The 22,353-nt window shown below is 38.1% G+C and overlaps 1 protein-coding gene across 10 annotated transcripts in view; it reads right to left on the bottom strand.

Moving 5' to 3' along the window:
* Window positions 1-905: 905 nt before the first annotated feature.
* The window catches only part of BMPR1A (bone morphogenetic protein receptor type 1A), a 144,863-nt gene continuing 123,415 nt past the window's right edge, over window positions 906-22,353 (bottom strand). For all 10 annotated transcript variants that reach the window (XM_054508253.2, XM_054508251.2, XM_064594912.1 and 7 more), the window contains 6 exons: window positions 16,698-16,842; window positions 12,204-12,396; window positions 10,426-10,723; window positions 8,588-8,763; window positions 7,202-7,332; window positions 906-7,114 (listed from right to left, as the gene is read on the bottom strand). In XM_054508253.2, the coding sequence (XP_054364228.1) occupies window positions 6,989-7,114; window positions 7,202-7,332; window positions 8,588-8,763; window positions 10,426-10,723; window positions 12,204-12,396; window positions 16,698-16,842 (1,069 nt within the window). In that variant the 3' untranslated portion in view covers window positions 906-6,988. The remainder of the gene's footprint in view (window positions 7,115-7,201; window positions 7,333-8,587; window positions 8,764-10,425; window positions 10,724-12,203; window positions 12,397-16,697; window positions 16,843-22,353) is intronic.

The raw sequence follows: 22,353 nt of genomic DNA, 5'->3' as shown, positions 1-22,353 counted from the left end.
GAAATAAACTTAGTAAATGGGCTGGAAAGCAGAAGGTAAGATGGATCATAACAGACATGTTAAGAAATATGGAAGAAACACCCAGGGGACCTAATATTCGTCTAATAGGAGTTCTAGAAAGAGTAGAGTACAAGAAGGGAAGGGAGGAAATAAATAGTGGAAGCTCCCAGGTCCAAGGAAAGGTTAAAAGTACCCAGTCAGTACTAACACAAAGAATACATCTAGACATGGCAAGCTTAAACTTCAAAACATCAAAAAGAAAAAGAAAATTCCGTTTTGTTTTTTAAGATTTGAGAGAGAGAGAGAGAGAGAGCCCTTGCAGGAGCATGCACAAGTGGGGAGGGCGGAGGGGCAGAGGGGGCGAGTCTGAAGCAGACTGCCGAGCACTGAGGCCGACATGGGACTCGATCTCACAACCTGAGCTGAAGCCAAGAGTCAGATGTGCAACCGACTGTGCCACCCAGGCACTCTGAAAATTGTTTCTTGAATGAAAAAGTAAGTTAAATGATGAAGGACTGAATTAGACACACATCAGACTTCTTACTGGCAACAGGGATGCTGGAAATATCTTCCGTTAGATTCGATCTCCAGCCAGTCTAGCCAAGAATGAAGACAGAATCAAATTGTAAGTTTTATTTTTAGGTGTTTGATTGAAATGCCTTCCATTGCAGTATTATTTGTGCCACAGCCTTTCAATTCTTCCTTTTTAATGTCTTTCAACGTCTTCTTGGATTTGAGTCCTGCAGCAGAGCGACAGAGAACAGAACGGCAGGTGCACTTCATCACCCTGTCATCAGCCAGATTTTAACTTTGCTTTACAGATGGCTTCCCTCTCAACAACAAAGGCCCTAGTCCTTTCTTCCTCTAGCCTGAAAATATTTCCAACATAAGCATTTTATACCGACTTTTGACTTTCAAATAATGGTAACATTTCCGGTTCCCTGTATAAAATTTGCGATATGGGAAGTGGGGTGGAGGGAGGAAGCAGCATCTAGAATCACCTTGAACTTCGTTCTGAGCATACATGGGACACTTCAGAGTAAAAGTGATGAGACAAAGGCCAAGAAGATACAGTTCAGAGGAGTAACAGGTCGGCCACATGTATTCCACCCAAAAACGAGAATCACAATCTCCACCTCCAAGGGCAATCACGGATGAACCTTTCAGCCCTAGCCTCTGCTTCTAGCGGACATATTTTGCGTGTGTGCCTTTGTGCCTGAACTAAGTCTCCTCCTTCTGATTTCCAGCTTTCGTTCGGGTGACTTGCCTGTTTCTGCTCTTGCCCTGAGCTCGCAGTATTTAACTCCCCATGACCCGTAGAGGGCCGCTGCCATTAAGTGGCCTCTCCGAACACGACCGACTGGACACCTTCAGTGCGCCGTGTCCACTTCGTCGGGTACTGCCCTGAGGGTTGAAGCAAGGCTTTCTAGGAACATGCATCTAACTTTAGTGCCAGAAAAGGTCTGTGCGCTAGCAGCAGGGAGAGAGTTCTCCAAGTGAATGAAGACTTAATGACTAAATTAGCATCTGCCTGAAATTCCCTACAAGGATCAGATTATTCTGGAAGAACAGTGTCCTCATTTCTTAATGTCTTCTGTACTAGTACAACTACTCCTATGAAAGAAACCTTGGAAATTGTCACTATTACAACCACTCAGTGAGAGTAACAGATTATGCTGGGAAGGAAAAATGAATATGTTGATCCAGGTTTGGGGTCAACCTTTTACAGACAGAAGGAAAGCTAGCAAGTATTTGACAGGCCCAGGAAATCCCTGATTCTTTACCAAGCTGCATGAGAGTGCATGCTCGTTTCAAGAAACCATCTTACGGGTCACTAAACGGGGGTTCCTGTGAAGAATCTCTAACAAGCTATTCCTAAACATGCATTTTGGGGGGGAGACATCAACTAGTCCCAAATCTTTCGTGACGATTTAGTATGTCCAGCTGCCTCAGGCATACCAAGGTTCGCTGACTGAATGAATCGACACACATCCAGAAACAGCTCTGATAGGTGGTGGGAGTGCAGGAGGGGAGGGGATACTGTTGCAGAACAGAGGGCAAGCTACCTTCCGCCCTGAAGTTTCAGCTCTTCACAAAGCATTTGCTGCAGCAGGAGCACAGTAGAGCTGGATAAATGGATTCCATGACTGTAAGTAACAGAAACCAGGCGCTATGCCAGCAGAGAGAGAAGGCAGTTGGAAGCAATGACCTGTCCAAGTCGTGAGATGAACACTCTTGACACGGGTAGGAGTGTGCACGAGAAACCCTCTGGGCAGTAATACGGGCCACACTTAGCAAGAACCTTAGGCTGTTTTCCATCTTAAATAATCTTTTAAAAGTTCCTATCCACTAGTCCCACTTTCAGGAATGTAATCTAAGACAATAAATTTATGATTTAAAAGATTTATGTACAAGGATGTTCACTACGTTCATTATATTTTTTAAAACAATGGAAATAACCCAAATATTCAATAGGGAATTACAAAAATAAATTATTCCATCTACTTGGTAGGATATTATGTAGTTAATTTTTTAAAGTTACATTCTCAATGGATATTAATGACATACTATGACCTCAAATTTTGTAAAAAAAAAATATGCAGCAGAAAAAAAAAGATTGAAAAGCAACATTCAAATGTAAATAGGGGTACATGTGGCAAAAGAATTGTGATTTTATTTGCTTCTTTATTCTTTCCTGTGTTTTCCAAAATTTCTGCAAGGAGTACATATTTTTAGATTCAGATTTTTTTTTTTTTTAGGGGCGCCTGGGTGGGGCTCAGCCATTAAGCGTCTGCCTTCGGCTCAGGTCATGATCCCAGGGTCCTGGGATCGGGCCCTGCATCGGGCTCCCTGCTCCGCGGGAGGCCTGCTTCTCCCTCTCCCACTCCCCCTGCTTGTGTTCCCTCTCTTGCTGTGTCTCTCTCTGTCAAATAAATAAAATCTTTAAAAAAAGAATTTTTTTTTAAAGGGCAATAACCCTTCACTGTAATAGGTTTTCAACTGCTCTGTGTACACAAAGGAAAGTGTGTGGTCACTTACCTGCCTTGTGTTCCATACTCGATTTCTGGCATCTGAGATGCACGTCTCAGGGATGCATGTATGTATACTAACTTATCTGTCATAAAATCTCACCAGACATGTGACTTCTAATACACAATACAGTCCGAGTATCACAAAACACATCACTAAAGTATACTAAAATAAGGTTATTTACTTAAAAATGATACATTGGATGTAATCTATATATAGAACAAAGCAATTAATGGTAAACTTAATAAGGCACCTTTTAAACCAGATGCTGTACAAAATACATTTAGTGTGTTACATATCAAAGATGAATCTATATTTTTGGTGTTTTACAATTGCATAATAAAATTGTTTTTAACCCTTCTTTCAATGTCTATGTACAACTTCCCTAATTAAGCTTATATAATGATATTTTCATTTTATACAACATATACTACATTTTAGTTTTTAAATGGGTAAGGACAATGGTCACTAAAAGGGCTTAAATAATTCCACTGAAAGCATAGTACAGAGCACGAGCTAAAATTACAATAATATATTTAATCCTTTGCAAAAGCAGTATTCACATACTTTCCTTATGGGATGACCATTACATGTGGCTTTGTATGCTGCTGCCCGAGATTTAATTCAGTTTTTATGAACATGTCAGTTCTCTGCAGTTTTCACTGTGACTCTCATAATAGCATTAAGGCAAGAGAATGAACTGCTACCCTATTTTAACACCTGACCGAAGCAAATAATAAATACTACCCTTTAAACAGTGTAAGAGCTACAATAATCTTTTTTAAAAAATCAATTAGTATTTCATTGAGATTAGATATTTGCAACATTTCCAAACAATGTGTATGCAAAGAAACACAAGTGATTTAATTTATAAAATCCTGCCTGGAATAAATTATTCATTATCAAATTTGATCTTGGGCCAGTTTAAGAGATAACAGGATTCTTTAAAAGTTGCGTTATATTTTTTTTCTAAACAGAAGAAAAGCATATGAAAGAAAAAGGTACTGAGTATTTTAGAGTGAATAAATAAAAAATCCGGCCCATTCTAGAAAAACATAATTTTCAAAAACTATAGGCCACTTTCTAAGTTTAGGGACACTTCCAGACATCGGAAATGCAACATAAAATGTTGACTGAAAGATCTTTTGTGAAAACATTTCCAGAGAAATTAGATTCAAATTTTGTACTTCAGAAACTTGTTCAAAAGAAAGCACAGGGAAAGCTCAGAATGAATGCACTGAGGCGGATCCTGGTGTGCCTTTAATTCTGGAGGTATTTACCAGTATAAAGGGAATTCAATAAAAGGAATTTTCTTCGAGGGCTAACTTCTGTTGTATTCAGGTAGCTTTGGGTTTTTGCTTGTTTTTATGTTTTACTTATTTAAAAGGATGACAGACAGAAGCCACACATTTTTAAAATGTTTAAATTTTAAATTTTTAAAATTTTAAATTTTTAAATTTTAAGTGGGGCCAAATAATGGCTTCTAGGGTTTTACAAATTAATAACTATAAGGTACTATGTAATACTTCCTCAGTCTTAAATATTTCACTTACTGGATGAACTTAGAAATTTAACAGTGAGAGTAAGGAGAAGAAAATAAGTTTCATGCATATTTTTTGGACTTTGGGATTTCAAAATGGCATCATTTGCTTTTTAAAGAACACGCTACCTTAGAAAATATTTTTATTCAACAAGTTGCTAAAGTTAATCCTTGATACGACTCTTAATAGATCTATTTAAAAAAATCAATATAGTGGTCTCGTACTTATATACTATCTGTAATTGTCTGCTTCCACCCACTATTTCAACATTCTAAGAATAAGTTTGCCTTTCTTTACATACGTTCTTTGTTAGTAAGACGACAAATAATGTTCAGGATTTACAGTTTAACCAATAAAAAATAAAGCAAGATTAACCTTAGATTAAAATCAGAGCTGAGAAGTGTTCTTAAGTCACAAGGCAACATGGATTACAATCTCTCTCAGTATAGGGGAGGACATTCTGAAAGAACATGTTATTGGGTACTATCAATATGCACATTTACTCATTTTCGTGAACACTTCAAATTTTAATTATGTTAGATGAAAATTACTAAACTTAGTCAAAACTATTAAAGCAGATTTCAAATTTGTTAAGTTTGATATATAAATATGTAAGAGTTTCATCCTTAAATGCCAGTCAGATTTTTGGTAATGGATGGATACATGCTCTGGATTCCTCCCCTTTAAAGACTTCTAACTATGTTGTGATGTAATCACATTTATTTTATGTTACATTCAAAGAAAACTATTTCACTTTATGCACCCATGAGTTGTTTACTCAGGATAAGACAATATTTAAAAGGCATTGGAGAAGTATAAGTTTAAGTAAATCAGAATTATTCCTTGGGATAACAAGGCATCCATAAAATATGTAGCATTTTATTGAATAACAGCTATATGGTATAGATACAGGTAATGAGTAGATACTGAACTTTTTTGCCTGACTCTTCATTGTCTTCACAAGTTATAGAACAGAAATCATAAAACCAAAAATCTCAAGTGATTTAAATGCCCCAAACAGCTGTTGATAAGTTTATATCAGCTCTGAAACAGAAACTTCTAATTGGAGGATCCTTTGATAAAGAAAAATTGAGATGACAGCATCTTAATGAAAGTATATGCCTGAATAACAAAGTCCTAGATTTGATATACTACTTTGAATGCATTAATTCTGACAATTTACAAGTAGTTCTACATTATAACATTTTTTTCTGATGATCTTTTAATTTTCTTCCCTTAAGAATGGGATATGAGGTACACATGAGAGCTGGTTTCTACAGTATGAATGTATGTACATATATAAAATATGGTTGTAAAGGAGGTGTTTTGCAAATAAAGCATATTACACACAAAATATAAATAACTTCCCTTTTAAAAGTTACTGAGAATAAAGAATATAGAACATGATTATAGGCACTTACATTGCTATCAAATGCAGTAATTAGTAATTCACTTCAATAAGAAGTGTTCTCTTTAGAAGGTTCATGGCATTGGAAGTTCCAACTTTGGATAGGATGCTTTTCATGACAAAAGTAAGAATTACCGAAAAGAAAGAAAGAGAAGGAAGGGGGAAGGGGGGGAGGGGAGAGGAAGGGGAGGGAGTAAAGAAGAGAAAGATGGTGATGAAAGGAAAATAGTCCAAATTAACAGAAACTTTAAACTTCTTTTGGCCTTTATATCAACTTTTATGTTAAAAAATAAAGTTGGCAGAGAAGCTATCACTTGTAAGGTAAATAAATGGTTTTTATGTGACTGGAGAATCTTGGTCAGATAATGCATTTTTAAAGCACAAAACCAACAGCCACCAGCATCTTCCTGTGCATTCATAAATCATTTTCTTCTAATTCAAATGGCAACAGAGGAATCCTGGTGTGTGCGTGGGTGTGTACACACACATACCAATATCAAAGCCTGACAAACCATCAAACTACTGTATCCCAAACAGATCATAATCCATAGGCTGTTTACAAAGGTGGAATACAAATAGATTAATTTTCCTCAGGTAGAAGGCAAAAATGTGTATTTCTCCATCTCTGCTGAATTCATTTATCTTCTTAAGGCTTTCACAGAAAGCACCATTTTATGAATAGGGAATTCAGTACCCAGAGTTTGACTGGAGACTTATTAATAATCAGGATTGAAGTCTTGATGCAGTTCATAAAAACCCAATAAAAAAAAAGGCATCAAAAACCACATTTAAAATAAAGCTGTCCGTATATAAAGAACAAAGTGTTTAGAAGTTCCCAGCTTGTTATTCTACAGAGTACTGAGAGGTTTAGTATTAGCAGCCTGTGAAGGTGTAGTGAGGAGAGAGTCTGAGAACCAAGTCAGCATCCGTATTCTACTCTAACTCCACCCGCTCCTTGGGTGAAAACAGTTCTTGCAGTCTAGAATTGCTCCTCATGACTGTTTCACTGTCAAATCTTTACATCCTGGGATTCAACCATCTTGGCAAGTGTCTTCTTGATTCTCAGAGCTGTAAGTCTGGAGGCTGGATTGTGGGCCCAGCATTCTGACATGAGCTTCAGAACTGCTCGTAGACACTGAAAAGTAAAGAGAATATAGTGAGCACATAAAGATCTTTGATGACACTTACCAATCACTTCCTCAGGGGATGGAGCTCCACTTACTTCATCACTGTTCCATCGATTGGACACAATTGGCCGCAAACGCTTCACACACACAACCTCACGCATATCTTCGTATGATGGATCATTGGGCACCATATTGTAATATGGCAACTGGTACTCTTCTACTATCCCTGTAGGGAGTGAGAAAACACAGTGGGCACAAAAATGGCTGGACAAAATATATCAACCTACTCAGCACCTCTTACTGAACTATGGGAGATAAAATGGATTCCTACATAAAGAAGAGAATTATAGAGTGAATGATTCACTTTTAATAGTAAATGTGTCTTCTTCTCTTTTTCTATGCCTAAATATTTCCTCTACCTCCATCAGGGTCCCCATCATACCTGTGGACATACCTATATCCCTTAAGAAAAGGTGAAGCACTCATTTACCTCCAATTTTTATTTATTTATTTATTTTGCGTGTGCGCATGCGTGTGCATGTGAGAGAGCAAGCAAGCCGAGGAGGGGCAGAGGGAGAGGGAGAATCTTAAGCAGGCTCCATGCTCAGCATGGAGCCAGATGTGGGGCTTGATCTTCCAACCTTGAGATCATGACCTGAGCTGAAACCAAGAGCCGGTCACTTACCCGACTGAGCCACCCAGGTGCCCCTTCGATTTTTAATTTGATTACTTATATACATAATTGTTCTTATTAACGAATGTGGCTTTTGTTTTTTGTTTTGTCTTATTTCGTTCTGCAGTAGAAAGACAACATGATATGCAGAAAAAAGTTAACACAGCAGGCTGGAGACTGCTATCCTTTGAAAAGGCCTGCTTGCAGGGTTGGCGCTGGGCCGGTATCTGGGAACTTGCTGGGTTAACAATTCCCTAGACACTCATATAAAACCTTCCCTAAATGATAAGTGTCACTCACTGTGTGCCTAGACTATTTGTACAAACAGTATGGTTTATGCTGAACACCTGCTCTCTTTCTAGGAGTTTGGAATTCTGGTACATGCTAGGTGGAGGGTGCCCATGTGACCAGCCTCCAAAAATATCTTTGGCTACTAGGTCTCTAATGAACTTTCCTAGATGACAATATTTCACATGTTGTCATAATTCACTGCTGGAGGACTAAGCACATCCTGTGTGACTCCACTGGGAGAGGACTTCTGGAAGCCTGTGCCTGATTTCCTGAACTTTGCTCCATGCACCGTTTCCCTTGGCTGATTTTATCTGTATCCTTGCACTGTAATAAATCTTAGCTGTGAGGACAACTATATGCTGAATCCTGTGTGTCCTTGTAGTGAAATCAAAGAACCTGGGAGTGGTCTTGGGAATCCCTGACATATATGACATCTAAATTATATAAATGAAGCTGTTACTTTTTTTGAATAATGAGGATACAAACATAACCGGAAACCCACTACCTAAAGTCTTACCTCCTGTGATACAACGACGAGCCATTTCCCAAATGATCAGGCCAAAGCTATAGATGTCGGCCATTATGTAGGGCTGGAAATGGCTTTTATTCAAGCTCTCATCCAGCACTTCCGGAGCCATGTAGCGTTTGGTACCCACCCTGGTGTTTAAGGGTACGTCAACTTCATTCGTGTCGCTGAAACAGAAGACAGTGTTCAGATTGAGGGCCAGGAACAAAATAGTTTATCTTGTATTTGCATCTCATTTTGTAAGCCAGACTCTTCCCTCCATGTGTACACACACACACACGCACACGCACACACACACAAACACATAAATATATAAAAAAATAAAAAAAAAAATCTATCTAACCTACTAATCTTACATCAACATTCCCTTAACAGAATTCCTTGTGACTGGATTAGATTTTAAAATTTAGCATTTCCCAGATTTTAGAAAAGTAATATTTACCCTTTAAATACATGTTACACATTACACAAAACCCCAGCAGGGTCCGGGGCGGCACTCAATCAGAATCATTACTGTCTGCAGTGAAAAGCTAAGTATGAATATTCATATTATCCTGGATAAAGACAATAAACACCTCACATTAGTTCAAGTTTCGTCACCAAACAAGTTTAGTGCCTCTCTAAGAAAAAGGACAGTACTGAATATAAGAAAGAGCAGTAGATAATTATGTCCCAGAACAAATGAATGTAAAAATAAGCTGAGAGGAATCAATGCTTTTACTGTTCTCGCGTGATAAACTCAGTGTTTGTGACACAGGATTACATTTTCTTTTTGGGTCCAACCAACTTAGTTCTATTGTGAGTAATGTTTACATAATCATATTGACAATCAGTAATAAATGATGCTTACTGGTTTTTCAATTTTGGGACTAAATTTTAGAGTTGGAAGACATAAATACTTTTGCTATTTAGGCCCCCAATTCTGGCAGGTTCTGGAAACTACTCCGAAGCCAAGATTAATATAACGTATTTTAGATTTTCTTAAACAGTACCTGATGAGTATGTGAGCCAATAAACACCACAATGATAAAGAACAAAAGGATCAGAACACTGTAACAACTAGGGAAGAAGATTTAAATTTTAACATTCGCTTTATTATGGACTAGTACTTTTATTTTATAAACCTGAAAATGAATTCTGAAATGTAAATTGGCTGCTATATCCTAGAGTTGTAACAATATTAAAACAGTTTCAGTGGTTTCCTAAAATTCTGATAATGCTGTTTAAAAAATATCGACAATTTCAAGTGGTGATGGAGAAATGGCATACTTCTCTGTTTATGGGAGTGTAAACTGACGAACGCTTCCTAAAGGAAGAGCTTGCAATTATACTATACTTTAAAAGGCACATACTCTGTTTAGCCCCTTCTCTAGGAATCCACTACGAACAAATACTTAAGCAGTCAAGGATATTATATATGGGTAAGATACAATTAAAGCATTTTTTAAACAATAGAGATAACTTGAATGCCCATCAGTTGGGTCATAGATGAAATAAATTATAGTACATCCACATAATGGAAAACTGCATCAACACTGTTAAAAAGAATGAAGCAAATCTACATAAATTGCAATAGAATGATGTCTAAGACAATAAAAGCAGGAGATGAGGAACTATGTAGAGTAGGTTGTAATTTTTGTAAAAACAAAACAAAACAAAACAGAAAAACCCAGAAAAACAAAACACCAAGACATAAAAATCCCAACTATTTATTTATATAACCAGATAAGCCCAAATACATGTTTGGAATTCCACTATCTTGAATCCAAATAGGCAAATATCTTTTGGAGGTTACAATGATTTCAAAACACAGGCAAAGAACCGCTTACCTATTGAATTTAACAGCAAGGCCCAGGTCAGCAATACAGCAACTTCCATTTCTCTTAATGAGGATGTTTTTGCTCTTTAGGTCTCGATGAGCAATCGCAGGCTTTCCTTGGGTGCCATAGATTTCTGTGTGGAGATGGCACAGACCACAGGCAGCTGAATAAGCCAACTTGAGCAGGGCTCTGGTGTCTAGTGTAGCGCATTTCAGGAAATCATAGAGAGATCCGTTTTCATGGTAATCAGTAATCAAATAGAGCTGAGTCCAGGAACCTGTACCTTTAATGTCTGCCGCTATGAAACCTGTTCAATTAATGGGTTTAAAGGGTTAGTTATCAGAAATGGGTAAGAAGAATGATGAATGCTCACTTAGGATACTGAGAATAACTCTGGTATCTTGTACAGATAATAAAAATTTAATTTGCCTAGCAAAATCTCTTGAATGTGTACCATTCTTTCCTGCGATTTTCAGATAACTCTACATTTCTGCAATATATTTAAAATAATCTTAACGATAATGATGAAAATGACAATCATATGACTAAGAAAAAGATCATATATCAGAAAATAACCTGGGGAAATGCTATCTATCTCCATGATTCTCTAAGCATGAAGAACTATAAGAAGAAGGAATGTAGAAAAGCTCTCAATTTCAAATTGAAAAGTGGACACATTAAAATAATAAAGTTAAAATGTTCAACCATGAGTTTGCTCCTAAGCCAGCTCCCACTTGCCCATCAAGCCTCAGCCCACCTGCCTATCTATCTGGCTCACTGATAAGCAGGGCCATGATACCAGCCTCCTTTCTTTCTTTTTCTTGTCCCTTTCCCTTCAGAAGGTCAGTGAGTGCTGGGTTGAATACTGCGCACCCCCCACTCCATGCCAATTCACGTCCACTTGGTACCGGTATACGTGACCTTATTTGGAATAGGGTCTTTGTAGATATAACCAAGTTCAGAGAAGGTCAATACTAGATTCAAGTGGGCCCTGATTCAGTGACCATTATCCTTCCAAGAGGGGAATGTGGACATACAGGGGAGAAGGCCATGTGACAACAAGAGAGCAAGAGTGCTATCTCCAAGCCAAGAAGTGCCAAAAATTGCTGGCAGTCACCAGAAGCTGGGAGGAGGTAAGGAAGGGGCCTCTCTTAGAGCCTTCAGAGAGCATGGCCCTGCCGACACGCTCCTTTTAAACTTATGGCTTCCACAACTCCGGGAAAATAAATTTCTGTTGTTTTAAGCCACCCAGTTTGTGGTAATTTGTTGTGACAGCCCTCAGAAAACTAACAGTTAAGTGTCTGGAATACTTGCGGCACTCTCTAAATTAAAGGGTAGGGAAATAGTAGCTGAAAAGTCAGGAAAGCTAGAGGAGTTTCTGCACCCTACCAATCAGATCATACATAAATTATTTTTCTATTTTGTAAATGAAGGTGGGGGGGTTCAGTTTATAAAAGGCAAAAGGCACATATAGTTAAAGTTACACTAGAAAATTGCTTAAATTACCTTTAAAAAACTTGGGCTGTGTTACTATATGAGTAAGTCCAATAAACTAGCACTACTTCGAATTTGAAACTCCCTATTGTTTTCCTAGTTGGACAGTAAATAAAGTGGTTGGTGGGCATTCAGGATTGTTTTGTAATTAAACTGTATTCTCGTGGGTTTCCTTTAGCCATATGCACATAATGGAATTCACGTATGTTTTCAAAGCCCGTGTGGCAGGCTTCCACCGCACCCCACTAACCCTGTCAGAATATGGAATCGGCCGAAACCAAATGTGTACCCACCAAGTATGTTTTCGTGGCGCATCAGCACAGTTTGATAGATTTCCGTTTCTCGAAACCAGCTAGCTTCTTCAGTGGTAAAAAACACTTTGACTGCCACCTTTTCACCACGCCATTTACCCATCCACACTTCTCCGTACCGGCCTTTACCGACTTGCCGAACCATCTGAATCTGTTTGGCAATAGTTCGCTGAACCTTCACGATAAAAGCAGAATGTTTGTGGAGTTCTTGATGAAAAGAACCGGCTAAGACTGAGAAAGTGGCCCAATAGCTTGTCCCATCGAAAAGGATGGGATGTACAACCAACCCACCCCAATGGTGGAATTTATAAAGGATTTAAAACAAGATGAAACAACGTACAATATACATTGTGAAATCGCACACTAACGGGTTAGTTGACGTGATAGATTGTTTGCAGAAATGGTCAACATAATTCTGCTCCCAGTCCCAGTCCACATCCTTGGGTAGTCTCCTGTGCAGACTCTGGGCGTGGCGACAGGATTTGCTTTTGGCAATGGAACAACAGCAGATGTGATGCAAGTAGAGACTTTAAAAGTGTTTGTGCTCTGGGGCTTGCCCTTCCTTGCTGTTCTGGAGAACTCTATAAGGGGTGAAAAAACCCTGGGAGCCCCTGGCCGTGTCCGTGAACTATATCATCTAGCTCTCTAGCTGAGCAGGTCCAGAAAAGGAACTGCCCAGCAGACCCACAGAATCATGAGAGATAATAAATGTTTGTTACTTCAAGCCACTAAGTTTAGGGATGCTTTATTGTGCAGCAAAATCTAAAGAGAGCAAGAGTTACAAATCTTTTTTTACAGTTACAAGAAGAGTACCATTCTTTCCTGCGATTTTCAGATAACTCTACATTTCTGCAATATATTTAAAATAATCTTAACGATAATGATGAAAATGTTACATCTTCCACTCAAGTCATTAAGATTCTACATTACATAATCTGGCCCCTGCCTGACTCTCCAGCCTCATCATTTGCTCTCATGACCCACCTCTTATTCCCCTTACTTCAGCTTTTAGAATTCATTCCTGCATATTCTTGTCTCAGAGTCTTTTTGCACGTGCAGTTCCCTTTACTTAAGAGGGTCGTTTCTGTGAAACACCTTCATAGCACACGTATACCTCTCAGCTGCTGCACTTATCACAATTACAATTTTATTATTATTTATATATGGATTTGTTTGAATTCTATTCCTTCCTACTCACAGAATATAGGGGTTTGTTTAGGGGAACACTTGAAATATAGTAAGTGCTTTCATTAATTTTTGTTGACTCAAAGATGCACATTAATTGCTACCTTTCATTTTCAGAAGCACTAGTGGCCATTCTAAATTAAAAAGAACCCTAAGGTCCAGGTTGGAAATGCAGTTAAAATGAATTAGATTCTGTGCATACCTAAACTGACTTATTTTATGTATCAGTTATTTCAGAATCCTTTGTAATTTTTAAAGAAGACAGGATTATTGAGGTAGTAAGTTACATACAACAAAATCCACTCTTTTTGAGAACTGTCTGACGAGTGTATACAGTCATATAACCACCACCACAATTAAGATAGAGAATGTTTCCATCACCCAAGAAAGTTCCCTCTTGCCTCTTTAAAGTCAATCCCCTCCCCACCCACCCCCAGGCCCTGGCATCATTGATCTGTTTTCTTTTCCTACAGTTTTATCTTTTCTAGAATATCACGTAAGTGAAAACATACAATATGTAGTCTTTTGTGTCTAGCTTCTTTCGCTTAGCATAAAACACTTCAAATTCATCTATATTGTTGTTGCCTGTATCAGTAGTTCCTTTTTTATTGATGAGGAATGTTCCACTGTATGAATGCACCACGATCTGTTTATCCATTTACCAAATGATGGACTTTTGGGTTGTTGACAATTTATGTCTTACGAATAAAGCTGCTGTGAACATTCACATTTGGGTCTTTGTGTGGGCATGCCTGCAGATCTCTTTGGTAAATACTCAGTGGAAGAACTGCTTCACTGTATAGAAAGTATATGCTTAACCTTTTCAGTCAACTGTCAATCCACTTCCCAAAGTGCCTGAAATGTTTTCATTTCAATCAGCAATGTATGAGATTTCTAGCTGATCTATACTCTTTTCCGCACTTAATATTCTCAGTCTTAGTCATGCTAGTGGATGTACAGTATCTCACTTTAATGTTTAACTTGCAATTCCCTGCCTTTTCTTGTGCTTATCTGCTGCAATTCCTTTCTCTTCTTTTGGGAAGTATCTGTTCAAATCTTTTATCCATTTTAAAAAATGGGGTTGTCTTATTACTGAATTGTAGACATTCTTTATATATTCCGCAACACAAATTCTTTCAGATCTGTGTTGCCAGTTTGTGACTTATTTTTTCCTTTGCTTAAGCTAAGTGTCTTCTGAATAGGAAAAGTTTCAAATTTGGGGGCGCCTGGGTGGCTCAGTCGTTAAGCAACTGCCTTCGGCTCAGGTCATGATCCCAGGGTCCTGGGATCGAGCCCCGCATCAGGCTCCCTGCTCTGCGGGAAGCCTGCTTCTCCCTCTCCCACTCCCCCTGCTTGTGTTCCCTCTCTCGCTGTGTCTGTCAAATGAATAAATAAATAAAATGTTTAAAAAAAAAAAAAAGTTTCAAATTTTAAAAAAGCCTAATTTATCATTTTAAAAATGATTCATGCTTTTTGTGTCCTAAGAAACCTTGCTTAACCCAAGGAAACAATGATTTTCTAAAACATTTTCTTTTAAAGGTTTTTAGACTTTAAATTTTACATTTTACATTTAGGTCTATGGTCCATTTCAAGGTAATTTCATATTTGGAGATAAGGGTCGAAATACACATTTTGGGAGGGGCGCCTGGGTGGCTCAGTTGGTTAAGCGACTGCCTTCGGCTCAGGTCATGATCCTGGAGTCCCTGGATCGAGTCCCGCATCGGGCTCCCTGCTCGGCAGGGAGTCTGCTTCTCACTCTGACCCTCCCCCCTCTCATGTGCTCTCTCTCTCATTCTCTCTCTCAAATAAATAAATAAAATCTTTAAAAAAAAAAAAAAGAAATACACATTTTGGGAAACGGATGCTCAGTCTTCCCTGCACCATTTGTGGAACAGACCATCTTCTTCCCACCGAATTACTCTGGCACCCAAATCAAGTGACATTTGTGTCCATTTCTATGCCCTCTATTCTCTTCCACTGACACACATATTTATTCTTATCCTTAAGGACCACACTAAGCTGATAACTGTAGCTTTATGGTAGGTCCAGAAAGCAGGCAGTGAATCCTTTGCTCTTTTTCAAAAGTGTTTTGGCTCTTCTAGGTCTTTTGCATTTCCATATAAATGTTAGATCAGTTTATCAATTTCTATAAACGTTTGCTCTGATTTTGGATTGAATAGAACTATAAGTCAACTTAGGATAACTGAAATTTTAATACTGCGTCTACTGAGTCAAAAACAGGATATACATCTCCCCTTATTTAGGGCTCTGTTAATTTCTCTTGGCAGTGTTTTCTAATTTTCAGTGCCCAGGTCTTACATAGATTTTGTTAAGCTTATTCTAAAATATTTGATGTTTTTTGAAGCTATTTTAAATGGTACTGCTTTTAACATTTTAATTCCTAACTGCTCATTGCCAGTGTACCTATATTCAATGATTTCTGTATAGTGACCTTATATTTTACAACCCTGGTAAACTCACTTGCTGGTTGTTATAGCTTTATGGTATCATCCTTAAAATTTTTCTTTGTAGATAATCATGTTGTCTGCACATGAAGACAGTTTTACTTTAACCTTTCCAATTCAATTACAGAATTATTTAATTCAATAAATTAAAAAATTGGGCGCCTGGGTGGCTCAGTTGGTTAAGCGACTGCCTTCGGCTCAGGTCATGATCCTGGAGTCCCTGAATCGAGTCCCGCATCGGGCTCCCTGCTCAGCAGGGAGTCTGCTTCTCACTCTGACCCTCCCCCCTCTCATGTGCTTGCTCTCTCTCATTCTCTCTCTCTCAAATAAATAAATAAAATCTTTTAAAAAATAAATAAATAAATTAAAAAATTAGAGATCAATGTACTTACTTTAAACAAATGCAATTAAACAATTAAAAATATGTCTGGATATCTAGTATTTATTAATTTGAAATAGTTATACTTCTCTCAACTAATGAATTTAATCTTAGGTGCAAGGAATTTATACCTGACTCCTTCAAGTTGGCTGTTAAAAGCAAAACTTGTGAGCTAACTCTAGCACTTATATAGAACTTCATGATCACATTTTCTTTCCTCTTTGCTTGTGGCTCTATCTTACTGCCTATTCTATTCTTTTTGTCTCACAGTTCTTACTTTTAACTGATTTCTTCTTGTATGACTGCAGCCATCTTTCTAAATAAGAAGGAAGAAAAAAATGTGTCTAGTAATGTTCCCTAATCTATAACAATTACGCTGCCTACCAACATATAAGGACACAATCTGTACCAATAAACCACTCATGTCTATATGACATTTTATCTTACCAATAAAGGTAGTCCGGATCCACTACCAGAACTCTGTGACTGGTCAATGAGGTCTTTTAATGATTCTCCGACTGGAATAAATGCTTCATCTTGTTCCAAATCACGATTATAACGACGTCTGCTTGAGATGCTCTTGCAATAATGTCTTTTAAAAAAGCAGAAAATAACCTACATTAAAATTCCCAAACTACAAATACAAAGTTCTAGGGTAAGAAAAATCTTGAGGCTGTCGACACCATCATCCTTCCTTCAGATAGAATCACATCCAAATTAGTCTTACGGGATAATATCTCCTCTGTTAATGTCTAGGAATGGAGTTTATCAGGTAGAGTTCTATGTACGTGTTAAAATGGAAAGATGTCCACAGTGCACTGTCTAGTGAAAAAAAAAACAGCACGCAGAAGTGTGATCCTAGCTATACAATTTTTAAAAATTATATATATCTACATATGTCTAAAAAGATCAGAAGAGATATATAACAAGTTGTAAATAGCAGTTATTTCTGGGCATGTTGGAGTACCCACCTTCTACTTTACATAAGCTTTCCCGTTTGAATTTGTCAGTATTTTGAATTTTGTTGTATCAAAATGAACAATGAATATAGTTCCATTTTAAAAAAGGGAAAAGGAGCTGATGCAAAGAAATCAAACAAGTTCTCTGAACTCATTCTGACAGTTTTTTGGGTTTTTTTTGAAGATTTTATTTATTTGACAGAGAGAGATAGCGAGAAAGGGAACACAAGCAAGGGGAGTGGGAGAAGGATAAGCAGACTCCCCGCCAAGCAGAGAGCCCGATGTGGGGCTCGATCCCAGGATCCCAGGACCATGACCTGAGACGAAGGCAGACCTCTAACGACTGAGCCGCCCAGGCGCCCTCATTCTGACAGTTTTGAAGGTTTTTTTTACAGTTTCAAATTATGAAATACTTCAAACATACAGGAAAAGTAGAGATTTAACTGCCACCCATGTGTAGATCATTAACTGAATAAATATTAACATTATATTTATTTTAAAGACAAAACATTAGAAATATTTGAAGCTCTTGCCATCTCCCTGATAATTCCATTTCCTTCCTTTACTCCTCAGAAACAAACACTATCCTGAAAGGTGGTATGTCCTTCTTATTTGAATATCTTCATAAACAACACTGTTTCTCTGGATACAAAGTGACTCAAATGGCATATGCTGTATTACTACTTGATATCTTCCTTAAAAAAAAAAAAACAACTTCCTTATGTTTTATGTATTTATCCATGCTGATACCTGTTTAAAAACAATAGCTCATTTTTATTGATGCTGAGTGTGTCATGCATTGTTCTAGGACTCACTTCCTCTTCACAAAACTCCTAAGAGGTGAATGCTATTGCGAAACCATGGCCCAGAGGTTCATCATTTGTCCCAAGTCAGACACCATCAAGTGGCAAAGCTGGGATCCAAACCCAGAGGCCTGGGCCTGGGAGCCAGTCTCAGTCACTACTATTCTGCCAAGGAAACGATTTAAATGGTACCTTGGGTTCTTGTTAGGAATTTACCCCAATTTATTTTGACAGTCATATCTGTTAATTCCAAAAGTTTGTTAATACAAATAGTAACGCAAAAAATATTTTTGTGCCAGTCTCTTGTGCAGGAGTATAAGAATTTCTCAAAGGTACACACACTTTCAATTTTAGTGATATCACTTAATTGCTCTCCAAAGTGGAATAATATATAAAGTATAATAATAATATGCTATAAAATATTTATATATGATACTTTATAATACTATTTTAATATTTTATATAATATATATTACTATAATTACAATTAATATAAATATAAAACATAATACAATATTTTATATTATACTACTATAGTATATAGTATATACTATACTATAACTATGATTACTATTTATATTATACTACACTATACTATATATTATACTATACTATACATTACACTATATATAATACTATTACAATATTTTATAATATATTATAAAGTATAGTATCACAATGTGCATTTCCCCATGTTCCAAGTTTGCACTAGAATATGCACATTTTTATGCTGTTACCAACCTGATGGGTATGAACGGACTCATTTTCCCCAGACTTCTAAGAAAGTTCGTATTTTTTCCTATGGTTCATTTTCTTCTGTGAACTGCTCCTCATATTATTTTGCCTATTCTGTAAAGTGCCTATTCATGCTATTTAACAGGGATGTTTTCTTTTTTTCTCATTGATTCATTAGGAGTTTCTTATATAATCTGGATGCTAAATCTTTGTTAATTATGCTACACGAGTCTTCTCTCAGTCTGTCAGTATCCTGTCACTCCACTTACTGTGCTTTGTTTTGTTTATTTTTATTTTTTAAAGATTTTTATTTATTTCTTTAACAGAGATAGAGAGCACAAGTAGGCAGAGTGGCAGACAGAGGGAGAGGGAGAAGCAGGCTCTCCGCCGAGCAGGGAGCCCAATGCGGGGCTCGATCCCAGGACCCTGGGAACATGACCTGAGCCGAAGGCAGCCGCTTATCTGACTGAGCCACCCAGGCGCCCCTGTTTTGTTTTTTTAATGTTGTCAATTTAAACTTAACAATTCCCCCCTCCCTTTTTTTTAAGATCTTATTTATTTGACAGAGAGAGACACAGTGAGAGAGGGAATACAAGCTGGGAGAGTGGGAGAGGGAGAAGCAGGCTTCCCACCGAGCAGGGAGCCCGGTGTGGGACTCCATCCCAGGACCCTGGGATCATGACCTGAGCCGAAGGAGATGCTTAACGACTGAGCCACTCAGGCGCCCCAATTTCCCCCCTTTTTGATACATGTTTTTTGTGCCGTGTTTAAAGACCATCTTCTCAACCCTAATGTCATTAGCACATTTTAAAGGTGTTAAAATTCTGATTCTCTCATTTAGTCCTTTAATCCATTTGGCACTTACAGTAAAGGATGGAAATTACAGAAAACATCAAGTCAGGTTTGTTTTCTCTATGGACAGCCCAATATACTTAGCCATTTTTGAATTTTATTTTTAAAACCTTCTATGAGTAACTGACTCACAAATGGTTTAAAATTCGCAGAGAAGGATGTGCAGTGAAAAATCTTCCTCCTGCCCTATCCCTACGCCATCAAGGAGGAACTGGAAAAAGCCCGGAACTGGAACGGTTTCCACAATCTGTTCGGTAATCTTCAGGACAGCCTTTATGTCTATTTAGATAAAAAATATATATACTGCTGTTCACCTCCCCCGTTTCTCTTTTTTCTTCCAGAAATGGTAGTATGGCCATACACGCCATCCTGCAGCTTGCGTTCTCACTGAGCCCTCCATCTGCATCCATTCCACAGCAGTACATAGAGCCTCCTCTTCCTTTCATGGCGAACAGTACTCCATTGTATGGCAGTTAACCATTCCCTCACCAGGACCATTTACACTGTTTCTAGTCTTATATCATACAAGGCTAAAATGGAAAAAGTTCCTGGCATATCTGTATACACATTGCTAGAAGTTAGAACTGAATTTGGAATTTTGATGGCATGCTCTACTGACCTCCTCCTTGAAGGTTATACCAGTTACAAACCCTCCACCCTTATAGGACAGCCCATCTTCCCCACACTCTCATCCACCCCCTTATAACACTTTTAGAACTTTGTTTTTAATTTTATCCAAGTTCTATATTCATCTATTTTTTTTTAAAGATTTTATTTATTTATGTGGCAGAGAGAGAGAGCCCAAGTAGAGGGAGAAGGAGAAGCAGGCTCCCCACTGAGCAGGGAACCTGATGCGGGGCTCGATCCCAGGACCCCAAGAGTATGACCTGAGCCGAAGGCAGACGCTTAACTGACTGAGCCACCCAGGCGCCCCTTTCCTTGAGTACTTTAAAGATGCTGCTCTGCTCTAGGCATTGTTTCCCCTGAAAAGTTGGCTACCATCATCCTTACCTTTCTTCCTCTATACCTAATCTGCCTTTTTTCTCTGGCTGCATTTAAGATTTTTTTTATTACTGGCTTTGAGCAATTTGATAATGATGTACCTTGGTGTAGTTTTGAGTTTCTTGTACTTTGGCTCTACGGGTTTACAGTTCTAATTAAATCTGAAAAAAATCTTGGTCATTATTTCTTAAAATATTTCACTCTCTCTCCTCCTCTTCTCTCCTTTCCTTTGGGAACTCCAGTGTATATACAGTTGACCCTTGAATGACGGGGTTTGAACCGCATGGGTCCATTTATATGTAGATCTTTTTTTCAATACAGCATAGTACTGTAAATGCATTTTCTTTCCTCATGATTTTCTTAACACATTTTCTTTTCTCTAAGAGCTTACTCTACTCTAAGAATATAGCATATAGTACACACCAGACAAAAAATGTGTGTTAATCAGGCGTTTTGTTTTATTGGTAAGGCTTCCAGTCAACAGCAGGCTATCAGTAGTTACGTTTTGGGGGAGTCGGTTATGCACAGATTTTTGACTGCACAGGCATCGGTGCCCCTAACCCCTGCAGTATTCCACACAAATACACACACGCACACACACACACACATATTAGGCTGTTTGAAGTACCACAGCTCACTGGTGCTTAATTCCTTTTTTAAGTTATTTTTTAATGGTTTAGTTTGTAGTTTCTTTTTTTTTTTAAGATTTATTTATTTGACAGAGCGAGCGAGCACAAGTAGGGGGAGCAGCAGAGAGAGAGGGAGAAGCAGGCTCCCCACTGAGCAGGGAGCCCGAAGCAGGACTCAATCCCAGGACCCTGGGATCATGACCTGAGCCAATGGCAGGCGCTTAACTGACTGAGCCACCCAGGCACTCTGTTTGTTTAGTTTCTATTGCAATGTCTTCATGCCTAATCCTATTTTCTTCTATAGTATCTAATTTGCCATTAATCTCAGCCAGTGTACATTTCATCTCAGATAGTACAGATCTCATTTCCTAAAGTTTGATTTGGGTCTTTTTATATCTTCTTTGTCTCTATTTCACTTTTTGAACATATAAAATACTGGTATAATAACTATCTTAATGCCCCTGTCTACTAATTCTAAAATCTAGATCAGTTCTGGGTTGGTGTTTTTGATTCTTCATTATTGGTTGTATTGGTTGTATTTTTGCATGCCTGGTGATTGTTGACTGGATGACAGACACTGTGAATTTTACCTTGTTGGGTGCTGGGTATTTTTGTATCCCTCTGAATATTCTTGAATTATGTTCTAGGATACAGCTATTTGGAAACAGGACAATCCTTCTGAGGTGCGACCAGTGTCATTTTTAGTCTAGGGCTAATTATTTGCAATACTGAAGCAAGACCCTTCTGAGTACTCTAACCAAAGGCCTGTGAATTATGAGGTTTTCAAGTCTCACAGCTGGTGGGAACAGACACTATTCCCAGATTGTGTGAGCATCGAACAATGTTTTCCTCAGTCTTTTCAGGCACTCTTTCCCAGACTTGGGTAGTTTCCTCACTTGTACGTGCTGATCAAGATTCAGCTGAATATTTGATGGGAACTTTCTGAATATATCCAGAGTTCTTTCCCTGTGAAGCACTCTCCTCTCCAGTACTCTGTCCTATGAACTATAACTGCTATTCGTACCCCCGACTCAGCTACATCTCCTGGAGAGTCAGAGCCTTCTGGGCTACACCTGGGTTCCTCCTGTGTCCTATAGCTAGAAACTCTGGGCAGTAAGGAGGG

Source organism: Mirounga angustirostris, unplaced genomic scaffold, assembly GCF_029215605.1.
Source record: "Mirounga angustirostris isolate CCGP_5_RB_7025 unplaced genomic scaffold, mMirAng1.0.hap1 SCAF_6, whole genome shotgun sequence".
Lineage (NCBI taxonomy): Eukaryota > Metazoa > Chordata > Mammalia > Carnivora > Phocidae > Mirounga > Mirounga angustirostris.
Note: the sequence above shows the minus strand (reverse complement) of the source record. Positions and strands in the feature narration are given on the sequence as shown.